We start from the raw sequence: 12,337 nt of genomic DNA, 5'->3' as shown, positions 1-12,337 counted from the left end.
CATATAAGGTATGATGGGGCTCAGCTTTATTTTCTTCCAGTCAGATAAGTTGGGCCAGTACCATCTATTAAAGAAATCAACCTTCTACCACGAAACTAAAACACCACCTAAATTGTATACAGAATTCCCATGAATATAGGAATGTATCTCTGGATTCCCCATCCTGTTCTTCTGACTTATTTGACTATCTTTTTGTTGACAAAACTGCATTGGTGTAATGCTCAATAAATTCTGAATATCCTTTATGCTTGGAGTTGCTCACACAGCCAAAATTCATTGTCTGGTATCCCTTGCTGCTTGACAGATGGGATTTGACCTTGCCCCTGCCCAACACTAAGAAAGGAGGGAGGAAACAGGAGGCCTGGGAAGAGCCCAGTTGTGGGAGGCATGGCCTGCAGCAGCAGCTGAGTCAGGAGTTCAGGTCTGAGGATCCTCACGGGAGCTGGTGGGCAGGGTGTTTCTGCTCCAGCAGACTATGAGGCCAGGTGTTACTCCTGGTAGGTTAAGGGAATCTGGATCTCTTGTGCTTCCTTTTCAGCATAAACTAGCCAGAGGGGATTCTGGGTTTTACAATTAAGAACGCTGATGGATACAAGTCATTTAAAATTTTATTCTCATAACTGGTATTCATGAGGTGGGTCCCCCTACCCTCTCTTGTAGCTGCTCGCTACTTTTTCTTACTTCATTTTTTTCAAGTTATTTGTTTCCATAGTCTTTGAGGTACTTGAAAAATCTGTTTCAGTCTAACTGGAATTGAACTGAATTTATATATTTGGGAAATATTGATATTTTTGTTTTCCAAATAAAGAATGATGGTTTTTCATTTGTTAGATCATTATTCTGTCCTTCAAAAAGACTACAGTTTTCATTTGGTCTTGTATCTTTCTTGAGACATTTATTTCTAGATATGGTAGTTATGGAAATTCCCTGGTCGTCCAGTGGTTAGGGCTTGGCACTTTCTTTCACTGCTGGCGCCCTGGGTTTGATCCCTGGTCAGGGAACTAAGATTGCACAAGCCGTGAGGTGCAGGCAAAGAAAAAAAATCATAGTTTTAGTTGTGATGTAATTGGATTTTTTTTTCCCATTTCCTCTTCTAGGTGCTTATTCTAGTACACAAAATTCTATTGGTTTTGTATATCTGCCACTTTGGTGTATTCTTTTCCCAGTGCTCATAAGCTTTTTATTAGAATCTCTTGGGTTTCCTAGGTAGGCAAACGGGGAAAAATGATCTCTCTCTTTGATGTTGTACCAATTGAAACATTAAAAAAAAATACAGACGGCTTCTATGTTTGTTTTTTTAAATATTTGGCTGCACCGGGTCTCAGTTGAGGCACGCAGGATCTTTTGTTGCGGCCTGCAGGACCTAGTTCCCTGATCAGGGATTGAACCCATGCCCCTTGCATTGGGAGCATGGAGTCTTAACCACTCGACCACCAGGGAAGTCCCAATTTAAGCATTTTTTAACTGTTCATACCTAAGACAATGTTGACTATCAAGAAACCCTGCCTCTCTCTGACTTTAATGGATATGACTTTAGTATTTCAGCTACTTCAAGTTTTTAAAATCTAAATTTGGAACAGCTGTTGGATTATAATACTTCTTCAGCTTAGTGTCATGATCATGTACTTTTTCTGCTTCAATCTTGCAATTAAATGAAATGTTAATTTCCTGACATTATACCTGTTTTATTCTTTCGACAAATATCTGGATTTTGATTGCAAGTAACGGAAATGCCCCCCGGTTTCTGGCATTTGGATGCCCCTTTCCTAGTTCCAGTGCTAAGGTAGGTTTTCTTCCATTGTTCATTATTGTGGGCATTTCAGTTTTGATGAGAAATGGAAATAGCTCCACATTTTCCCGGCAATAGATTTTTTAATTTATTGAAGACAGTTTAGAAGAGAAAGAAATCATTCATAATTCCAGGGTGTTAAGTAGCTAACAGCTCTGGTTGTCCTGCCAATAAACACCCTTGTGGTGTTTTTCAGAATGTCTGCAGCCCCCTCAGCAAACTTTGCAAGGAACCCTCGCCCTAAGGACACACGCTGCTCTTCTGAACCCTGGGGGAAGCTCCTGTCTAGAAAAGAGCCTCGCTCTCCTCTTGCCCTGTGGAAAGGCTGCCATGTAAAGCGTGCACTACGCAACTCCGAGGGCCCTATTCATGTTCAGATTCACTGTGCGTATGCATATTTATTACAACAATTTCCCAACAGATGTCAGTGGAGTGACTTGAGGAAGCAGTAGCAGCGAGGCTGTCATGACACCCTTCTAAGACCAGGCTATGTGTTACCTGGGACCCCTACTCAGTTGTGGCCCCGAAGAGGAGCTGTGCCCAGCTGGGCGCCTGAGAGCAGCTATTTTCATCCATGCCTCCTCAGCCCGCCCCTACACCCCACCTTGGTCCTGTTACCTGACAACAACAAACGACAAGCTCACCCCCAAGATTCCCCCTGCTGGTAATGTTCTATTTCTTAAGCAGGACGGTGGTTTCAGAGGTGTTCATTTTATTATGCTTTATAATTTAGGTACATGTTACATATATTCATTTTGAATGCTTTGATACAATAAATAAAAAAGGAAAGCACACATACAAAAAAGAATGCCATTATCATGGGGATGACCTTCGATCTGCTTAAAATTTTCTTCAGATTAGCCTTTTCATGAACCTCAGTATTGTTAATTAGGTAGGTAGCAAACATCTTACAATGCACCTCATACACCTTTCTTGATGCTAGGATTAGAAATCATTCTGTTAAAGTATTTAGAATAGTAACAGTGCCTTTTAATTTTTTAAAGATTACATCACGCACCAGGGTAACTTCTACTGAAAATTGTTATAATCTATGCTTGCAGTGTAGGTGTGAGAGCAGGCTGCTAAGTTGTTTTAAGCCTCTAGGTCTCTAGAATTTCAAGCAGAGTGGCAGAAATTTCTTCCACAGTCTATTACATATAAGTTGAAACATTCTTAGCTGCTACTCTGAGCAGCATCCAAGAGATTTTAAAATTTCCGCTCAACTGGAAAAGCTAAAACCCGACCTTAGAAGTGACGCTTGGCTGCAGGATATACACTGCGTAGTCAACCTTGTGACAGAAAACTGCTAGCTGTTCCCGATACCCACTTCTCTACTGCTTCCTCAGTAATGAATCCTGAAATGTTAATGTGGCCCATGACAGCCCAGGATAAACACTATTACTTCCCATCCCCCTCTGTAGCTAGTAGGATCAAGTCATTGAGTTTGGGTGGATAAGCCTGTGTGGTGTGAGTAACTTGTAAGAAGTGTTCTTAAAGGAAGGGAGCAGAAATGCTGAGAGGAGGTTTCTAGCTAGTGCAGCCGTCTGCAACCGTGACCCGAAAGCCACATGTTGAGAATGTGGAAGGGCGACACACAAAGGACCTTGGATGCCTGGCCCTGCAGAGTCTCAGAGTAGCCCTGGCCTGCTTTCTCAGGCCTGCTTTCTCTCTTTTTTTACATGCAAGAGAAATAAACTTCTATATTAAGTCACTATTGTTTAGGATACAGCCATACTAATACATAATGCCAAATTTGAGTTTAATTTCCTTAATTGAAAAGGTTGATACAAGTGATACACTACACCTGGTGGCAGTTACATCTACTGCTAAGATGATATAAGATGGAAGCCGTTTCCCATAGAGAACACTGTGTCACGAACAGGGACATTTCAAGAGATGCTTCACTCCAAATACTTAACTTGCCAGTGGTAAAGCCTGCAAGTACAGCTATGGTTTCAGAGCATCAAGAACATTTGAAACATTCAGAACCTCCAGAAACATCAAGAACATCAAAAAGTCATTGCCTTTAGACTAGCTTAGGATGCGAAGTGCCCTCCCGTAAGAGAACCGTAAAGAGCAACTTCAATCAAAAACTGTTTGTTTTATTGACAATACTCAATGCATCTTACAAGTAACACATCTGCATTCCTTAAGTCTTTTGGAAAGTAATTCCAGTTTGTGCAATGAGTTTATAGGAAAGTCGTAAGACATCTGTTAGACATCCTAAATTCTAAATTTTGAAAGATATTTCACACTCTATGAATAGAGGACTGTTTGTAATTAAGAAAAACTAAACTCCGTAGTTAAATATTGCCCTTCGATATCTTTAACCCAAGTACAAACTGGATTAGCCTATAAAGTAATGCCATTAGATTCAGACGAGTCATTCCTGCTGCCCGCCCAATAAAATGCATGCACGAAGTCAACACGGTCAACTACATTAATGACATTTTATTTCAATACTTGTTTTTTTGGACTCTCTCAACTATTGTTTTGCTCAATTCAGGGTACAGAGAGGTGGGATTCCAGTGTGGGGAAGTCCTCACCCACTACTCCCTGCTGCAGAACAGGGAAGGATTTTCATTCAGTTAAGTATGGGGAGACAGGTCAGGAGGAGGGAGTTTTAAGTAGTTTCTCTAGGAGGCTTTGTTTGCTAATCAGAACAAGGGTCCCCCCCCTCCAGGCCTGACAAAGCCTGAAGGGATCACTTATCTCCCTACTAGTGGTTTGGGGAGCATCTAATCCAAGCCTCCAAAGGACAACAGGCTCCCCTCTCCCCCATGAATTACTAACTTGATTTTATTGCCTTCTGAGTTTATGTTGGAAAGCAGTTCCTCTGTTCAGACGCCAGAAAGTGCTTTCATGTCACATAAACAACTTTATGGAGCAAGTGAAGAGCGATGAACAATGATACTTTGTGCAAGAGTTTGCATCTCATGCATGTGTAAGACAATGAACTTATTAATTTTATCACTCATAGCTGCCATCTCTTAAAACATAAAAATCCATGCCTTAGTTCTTGAGCCAGAGAGAAGGGACAGGTATCTCCATCCTGGATCCACCCCAATTTAGCAGTGCACTTCTCCGTCTCCACACCGAATCTGCCCTCAAAAGATGGTGTTTCTAACACTTGGTGTTGGTGGCTGAATGAGAGATACTAAGCTGGAGAAATAAAGTCCGACATTCGACACAGCCAACACAATTCTAAGATAAAGAAATGGTGAGGTAGAGTTGAGAGAGTTCAATTAAATTTTTTAAGCATAGATCTTTTGGCACATTCTAAAATTACAGACTCCCTATTCAATTCTCCTTTGTGACACCTTTACAAAGTGCTGCAATGTAGGAATCCTTGGATCTCTTTAGGAAGCATCTATATAAAGCGAACAGAGCACAGTCATCTGAAGAAATCCACTCCTGGCACTTTAGCTTGTTTACCCCGATATTGAAGCAAATAAAAACAATGCTATCCATTTGCTGAATTTATTTAAACAAATCAATTTAGAAATATAGAATTAAACAAAACTTCTGACATGTAAACATACTGCCATGTTCCTGAAACAGATGTTAACACCTGATAAAAGTTAATAATCACTTGTTAGGAAAGCTGTCCATTAATAAGGCCAGTCTTCAGCAAAACTAAAAGCATTTTGTTTCTTTAGCTTTCCTAGTGTGACAATGCAATACTATCAAACCACAGTCAAATATAATAAAGACAAAATTGGATGGACAGATCAGTACCATTGGTTACAGCTGTTAAACAGTTTCATTCTTGGCGCCACAGGAAAACAATTAAGCCAATCACATTGAATAAATCATGGCTTTTTTTTCTTTATCACAATTCACTAAGTGATGTTAATTATGGTCCTTGTCAAACACGTTTGGTAAAGGCTATTTACAGTGTACATGGCTGAGCATGCACTATTTATAGTTACAAAGATACCTGCCAGTTTATTACAATAGAATTACACAGTGCCTGAAAATGGTGAAACATCTCACACATCATTTAAATCAATACAGTTTCAAGCAGGAAACGTTCCTTATTTGATCACGATTGCAATAATTACATGAAAATTCTTATAAAAACACGAATCCCCTTCAAGAAATTGATGCATATTCTACGCACTACAGGTTAAGGCAGTAAAAAAATGTATTCCTGATAACTGGAGGTCTTGACAATGTCAATTAAAGCTGTCTGACTTTAGTTTTTCATTCTCCATCATATAATCAAAGTTCTGTCTGTATAACTAGTTTGTGAAAGATTTCATTTTTAAAGTCAAAAAAGTATTAGTAATGAAGAGTTGATGCTGGAAAAAAAGTAATTGCTAGGGAAAGGAAAAAAATGTAAGGTGGATTTTGCCTGTAAGTTTTCAAATCATCAACAAGAGCATTATTTGTGAGTCTGAACCTTAAAAGTATAAAACACATATAGTTTACCTTTCTTAACTTAAAATATACTGTACTTTGAACAATTCAAGTAAAGTAAGACTATCAAAAATAACTTCATAAGCCATACAAGTGTCAACTGCATTTTGAATGTTTTAAGAACTTTTTAAAAATTGTAAACTGAACCATGACAGTTTAGTTAAACAAATGATAATGACTTTTTATTTGCACTTGTGATTTCTTTAATACAAATTGCTACCAACAAATATGTAAAGATATGGCAGATTATGCATTTGATCAAAGCACTTTGATTTAAGCATAAAACAGATTCAAATGGTTTAAGTTCCGTGCATAAGATCCAAGAAGCTGCCTACTAATAATACGTAGGCAACCCTCTCTCTAATCAGAATCCTTTATTCCTCAGCTGCAGATGAGACAGGGCACAATCTGTTGTAAACAGGGCACTGCTGTAAAACCAGGATAATATTCTTAAATTAAGATCGTTCTTGTTAGATTGAAAAGACTTTCCCCAAGTGTCTTCCAATTCTGCTGACTGCTTAATTTCATAAATTAACTTTCCTTTGATTCCATTTTTACGGTGGTTGTGTTCACAGTTTTGTTTTAAAAATTGGTTTAAATTTATATAAAACTTTGTACATGTTCACAAATTATTGCATAAACAGCATAATCTTCAAGACAGTGTTTGCAAACACATGTCCAATTCAGGAAAAAAAAATATTCACGTTTCCCGTCTGGCTTTTTTCTTCTTTTTTATTTGTTTGGGAGATTCCCAACTAGTTTCAGACTTGGCTAAAAGGGGAAAAATAAAAAAGAGAGAGAAGTTAAGAGGACAGTAAATACTGTTCTGTTTCAAAAATATGAAAGTAGTATCAATAAAAACATGCTTTGAAATCCACTAATGATGCCTCAAATTTTATGTTTACATTTTCAAGTTCTAGTTACATGTTTTTAGCTTATTCTCTGGCTGCCTTCCTTTTTTCCTTTCTTCTGTATTATTTGGTTTAACGATATGGATGATATTTCATCAGTTTTGACCTAGAAAAACCATTGTTTAAAAGACTCAATCTAAGTAATAAAAGTGGAAGTGGGTAAAATGGACACTAAAGGTAGCTAAAGGGAGAAAAAGAGGTGAAAAAAAAAGGACACAGGACAATTTGTAGTCTCAAGAACATGTGCACAGAAAAAGGGAGGGACTGGGCAAGTGAGGGCAGGCATAGCCCTCCTCTGTGTATGTCCTTGGCCACCTATTCTTGCTTGAAGTGACTTCAGCTCCCTGGCCCTCCCAACTGAGGTCCACAAGGGTCCAAGGAATCTAGGCTTTGCCAAGGAGGAAAGGGATGCTCTAATAAGTAATCCATTAGACTTCTAAGATAGTAACACTTACAGACAGTACAGAGAACACCAAAAGAACCAAAAAATGAGAATTACTTACTCTGTGAAGGAGGCACACTATTTTGCTTAGTATTTGACTTGGATTTATCTGTTTCTTGAAGCATCGGTGGCACTTGGGAAGAGCTCTTGTCAGAATCACTTTTTGATAAAATAACAGATGGCTCGGTAGAAATAGCAGGTGGAAGAGTCTTGGTAGGCTATTTTGAAATGAAATTACCTTAGATTTTCATTAAAAATTTCAAATAAAAATAAATATCATACTAATACAAGAGGCTGTATAGCAGTAATATGAACATGGTTGCCAAATAATTAATCAGCAGAAGCGCTACAACTCATGCCTGCCCTCTAGTGACATATAAACAAATAAGTCTTTATTTACAATATCCACAAATACAGGTTGGGATAAAAATGGATAAATATGTAAAATCACAAGATGTTTACTGAATTTCACATAAGAGTGAATAATTCCATTTTCATTAACTTTTACATTTTTCTTTTTCATTACAAGTAACAGGATTTTTTTATGTTTTGGTATTCAATGGTTCTGCCCACTTCCCACTAACTCTCACCTTCTCAAAACCTTTTCATGTGAAGGCAAAAAGAAAATAGCACATTTCTGAACTACCAGTAGGTGATACTCCCTTTCGTCCTTCTCAAGAGTTAGGCATATCTCAAACAGCAGCAGCAATAGGTTCAGTTTCCTCCCCAAGGAAAAAGATGGCCTCAGATACAGCAAACTATGGCTACGAGTCTTATCTATGAAAGCAACTAGTAAAACTCAGGTCCAAGTCGTCAGAGTTTTATTGAGTCTGGTAGTGAAATCATAATGCATAGGGCCTGAACTCTTCAATCTTCCTTCTCCTCTGCAACCTCAGAGCAGAGAGGTAAACTAACTGATTTGCCTGAATGAGGCCTAACTGTTAATGAATGTTCAGGACAGGTAACAACAGAAACTCCAACACTTACAGTGCCTTGAGGCTGTAATAGATGAGTAAGAGATCATCTCACCCTTTAGCTCTGCCTGTGATGATTATTTTGAATATAGAAACAAGGGTAAGTCATGCTTCTCTTGACCTTTGTTCTTCCAGGCTCCATGGGTTCAAGAAAGCACAACGGGAAAGGAAACAAGAGGAAGATATGTGCTCCCAGGTAACTACTAGGATTCCTTCTTCCTATTTCAGGTATCTGAAGCTGCATTTATGTTGCTTGGTTCAACTTTAATAATGCTTCCTGTATTTATTTCATACCCAAAAGTTTTAGTACTCATTTTAAATCTCTTTCCCCCCCTATTCTCTCACTTACCTATATTAAATCACAGAAGGACTCAAATATCCTTTACAAGATGACTTCTGAAAATGACTTATTAAGTAAAACATCAAAATGTCATGTGACCCTTTGCAGTCTTACTATTAAATTTATGTATTTTTTAAAAAAAATTAATTTATTTATATATTTTTGGCTGCGTTGGGTCTTCCCTGCTGCACGCGGGCTTTCTCTAGTTGCGGCAAATGGGGGCTACTCTTCATTGCGGTGTACAGGCTTCTCATTGCAGTGGCTTCTCTTGTTGTGGAGCACGGGCTCTAGGTACGCGGACTCTGGAGTGCAGGCTCAATAGTTGTGGCACACGGGCTTAGTTGCTCTGCGGCATGTGGGATCTTCCCGGACCAGGGCTCGAACCCGTGTCCCCTGCATTGGCAGGCAGATTCTTAACCACCGAGCCACCAGGGAAGTCCTATGTATGTATTGAGACTGCATTCTTTTATGTCAAAACTCTCAGGGAATTAAAAGCATCAAGTCCAAATAGGAAGTATGGTTAAGATTTTTAGTACCAGACTTACTAATTCTTTCTCTTAACAGTAATTGCAGGTTCTTGTGTAAAGCTGTCTCATTAAATATGTAGCCTCCATAGAGGCAGAGATTTTTTTTGTCTGCTTCGTTCTTTGATGTGTCCCCAGAACCTTAAATTGCATGTGGCATTGTGGTAGGTTCTCAGTACATTTTCTGAATGAGTATATAAATGAACCATGCAGAATTTCATGGTCATTCATACTTCTTATATTTCTATATGATATAACTTACCAAATTAGAAGTCAGACTTTAAAGAGCTATGGTCTTTGTGTCACTGGTCTAGACCTTTTGTAAAATGGTCCCTTCTGACATATCAAAATTTTCCACAGATGGCACACAGTTCAAGATACTGTCAGCAATTTTTTTTTTTTTTCCTGTCAGCAAATTTTAAACAAATGCTACATTCTGAGAGGTTGGACCATCGTCATGTTATATTATGTGCATGCTTTTGGGAAAGTGGAACCAGTCATATTTTCTGTAAGCCATCTATCCCTTGTATGCCTAGATATTTAAGAAAAAAATACAGTCTAGTGGCTCTCTCTAGTTTTGCCTCTGATAGTTATGGGACTTGGGCCAACTTATTCAACTTCTCTAAACTCATTTATATAATGGGTTGTACCTTTCTTGTGGGGTTGTTGTAAGGGCAATTTGGTGTATTTAAAATGTTTAGCATGGGCCTCCATAAGATATTACTATTAACACAATTCTCAAGTCATCAAAATTTTATTCCTTACATATCAGAAAGTTACCTGGCTATTTTTGATGAGCGTTTCAGCTGGATCACTAGTGCTTATGGTCTTCAAAGAAAAAGCTTTTTCCTGTTTTGGACGGACCTTAGAGGTATTCACTGAGAGCTCTTCTCTAATCTCTTTTTCTAATTCTTCTGTGTCCTACAGAGAAAAGTAGTGCATTAGATGATACAAATCACTCATTTTTACTAATTAAAATCTATTTGGTTTATAGCACTACTGTTCAGAAGATATTCCAAGAAGATAATTTTATTTCAGAAACTGCCCAAACAGCTTAAAAGAGCATAAAAAAATTATTCAAAGAATTTTAACCATAGGTACATTTGGAATATACGTTCATCATCCCTGCTTTCCTCAGGGATTTAAATCAACTGTGAATTAAAAACCAACACACTCACATCCCCAAATGGGAACCATTTAATTTACTAAACCAAACAAGTATTTTCTTCCTTTCAGAAAAAGTACATGGGGAATTAGGTGCTACTTTAAGACTTTAGAAATAGCATTTCACTTAATGACTTCAAGGAATGAAATATTTATACATAAGTGCATTTTCTAGATAAATTTTAAGCTTACACAGTAGAAAGGACACAGACAGGAATTTCAATTTTGGCCATGCCACAACCTAGCTAAGTCAAGGACAAATGCTTATGTCAAGGACAAATCTTTGATTTCCCCAAACTGCAGTTTCTACAATTGTAAAATAAAATTTGTGTAGATAATTTTTATGGTCTTTTCCAAGTTTAAACATTTCCATTCTTAGGTCTTCAAACTTTTAAAAAGACATTACATGCTTAGGTATGTGAAATAAGTATGAATCAGAATATATTAAATAGGACTATCATTGTGAATGGTAAGGAAAAAAAAAATTCCAAAACGTAATCATTTATGCATAGGCTACTCTGTGCTTTACACAGAACTTCATGGATATCCCATTTAATTCTCAAAGCAACCTATGCAATGAAGGAACTTGTGCAAAATACAACAAACAAACAAAAAACAACTCAGTAAACAGCAGAACTAAAATGTGAATACAGATCTGACTCTAATACCTGTATACTTATTCACTATATTTAAAAAACAGATCAAACATTTTTTTAAAACGAATATCAGAATACCAAAGGAACTTTCACAATTTAATGACCTTTGCCAGTTAAGTTGAAATTTAAGGAATACATCTACCCCACAAAATTTCTTTTAAAAGGAACTCACCTAATCTACAAGCCAGAAAAACAGTGTTAGTTAAGGCCACAGTATGAATCACATAGATCCAGAAAGAGTTTGGCTAAATGGATTTCAGATAGTATTACTAACAAAGTATGGCTATCAATAACATTTCTCATCAGCTAGTTCAGCTAACAAGAAAGGCACACCTACTATATAGTTTTTGTTTTTATGTCCATTGATCTTAGTTATGTTAACCTTAATGCCCACCTATTATTACTGAGAAAAAACTAATATTGATAATGGATTGGTATCATTTATGAAGGGTTGTGCTTCCCATAACAAAAAAGAACTGAACACATACTTCTTTAAAAAGTCACGCAGAAATTTTTTCCAAATAGAATAAGTAGGAAAATTACTATGTAGCCTATACTCTAAAATTTTGGTTATCTCCTACATTTAAAGGAATGAAAACAATTAGCCACATGGTTATAAGTAAGAAATAAGATTTTCATAAGTTGTAATGTAATAGTGATAATGCTTTCAAAATCAAATCCATGCGTATTTCCAGTAATTTAGTACATGTGAAATTAAAATATCTTTGTTTTCATCTATATAATGATCTAAAAATACTTTCTCAGATAGGAAAGACCAAAGAAAAGAGAAGGAAAATGTAGGAATGATAGAAATAAAAAGTTCCTATTAGAAGCCAAAAAATCAGGAAAGGATACCAAGTGGAACTGCCAGCAAACTCAGAGTCAAGGGAAAGACTCCACTTGTTATGCACATGGTTCTTCTAAATGTGCTAAAATTCTAATTTGCTAAATTCCATTACTCAAAGAATTTCTGTATGTGTGAAATACTGTACCCCCTGTTCCATTTCATCATAATATAATCTAAAATGCATCTAATTCAGAATTTTAGTTATTTGCTTTTGGTTTATACCTTTGATATTTTCTTTAGAGCAATAACATTTTTATTACAGTATGAC

The 12,337-nt window shown here is 37.1% G+C and overlaps 1 protein-coding gene across 8 annotated transcripts in view; it reads right to left on the bottom strand.

The window, feature by feature from the left end:
* Positions 1-2,484: 2,484 nt before the first annotated feature.
* Positions 2,485-12,337, bottom strand: part of MTDH (metadherin) — a 57,544-nt gene continuing 47,691 nt past the window's right edge. For all 8 annotated transcript variants that reach the window (XM_067017076.1, XM_059042470.2, XM_059042469.2 and 5 more), the window contains 3 exons: positions 10,183-10,323; positions 7,626-7,782; positions 2,485-6,982 (listed from right to left, as the gene is read on the bottom strand). In XM_067017076.1, the coding sequence (XP_066873177.1) occupies positions 6,912-6,982; positions 7,626-7,782; positions 10,183-10,323 (369 nt within the window). In that variant the 3' untranslated portion in view covers positions 2,485-6,911. The remainder of the gene's footprint in view (positions 6,983-7,625; positions 7,783-10,182; positions 10,324-12,337) is intronic.

This window comes from Kogia breviceps, chromosome 17 (assembly GCF_026419965.1).
Source record: "Kogia breviceps isolate mKogBre1 chromosome 17, mKogBre1 haplotype 1, whole genome shotgun sequence".
Classification (NCBI taxonomy): Eukaryota; Metazoa; Chordata; class Mammalia; order Artiodactyla; family Physeteridae; genus Kogia; species Kogia breviceps.
Note: the sequence above shows the minus strand (reverse complement) of the source record. Positions and strands in the feature narration are given on the sequence as shown.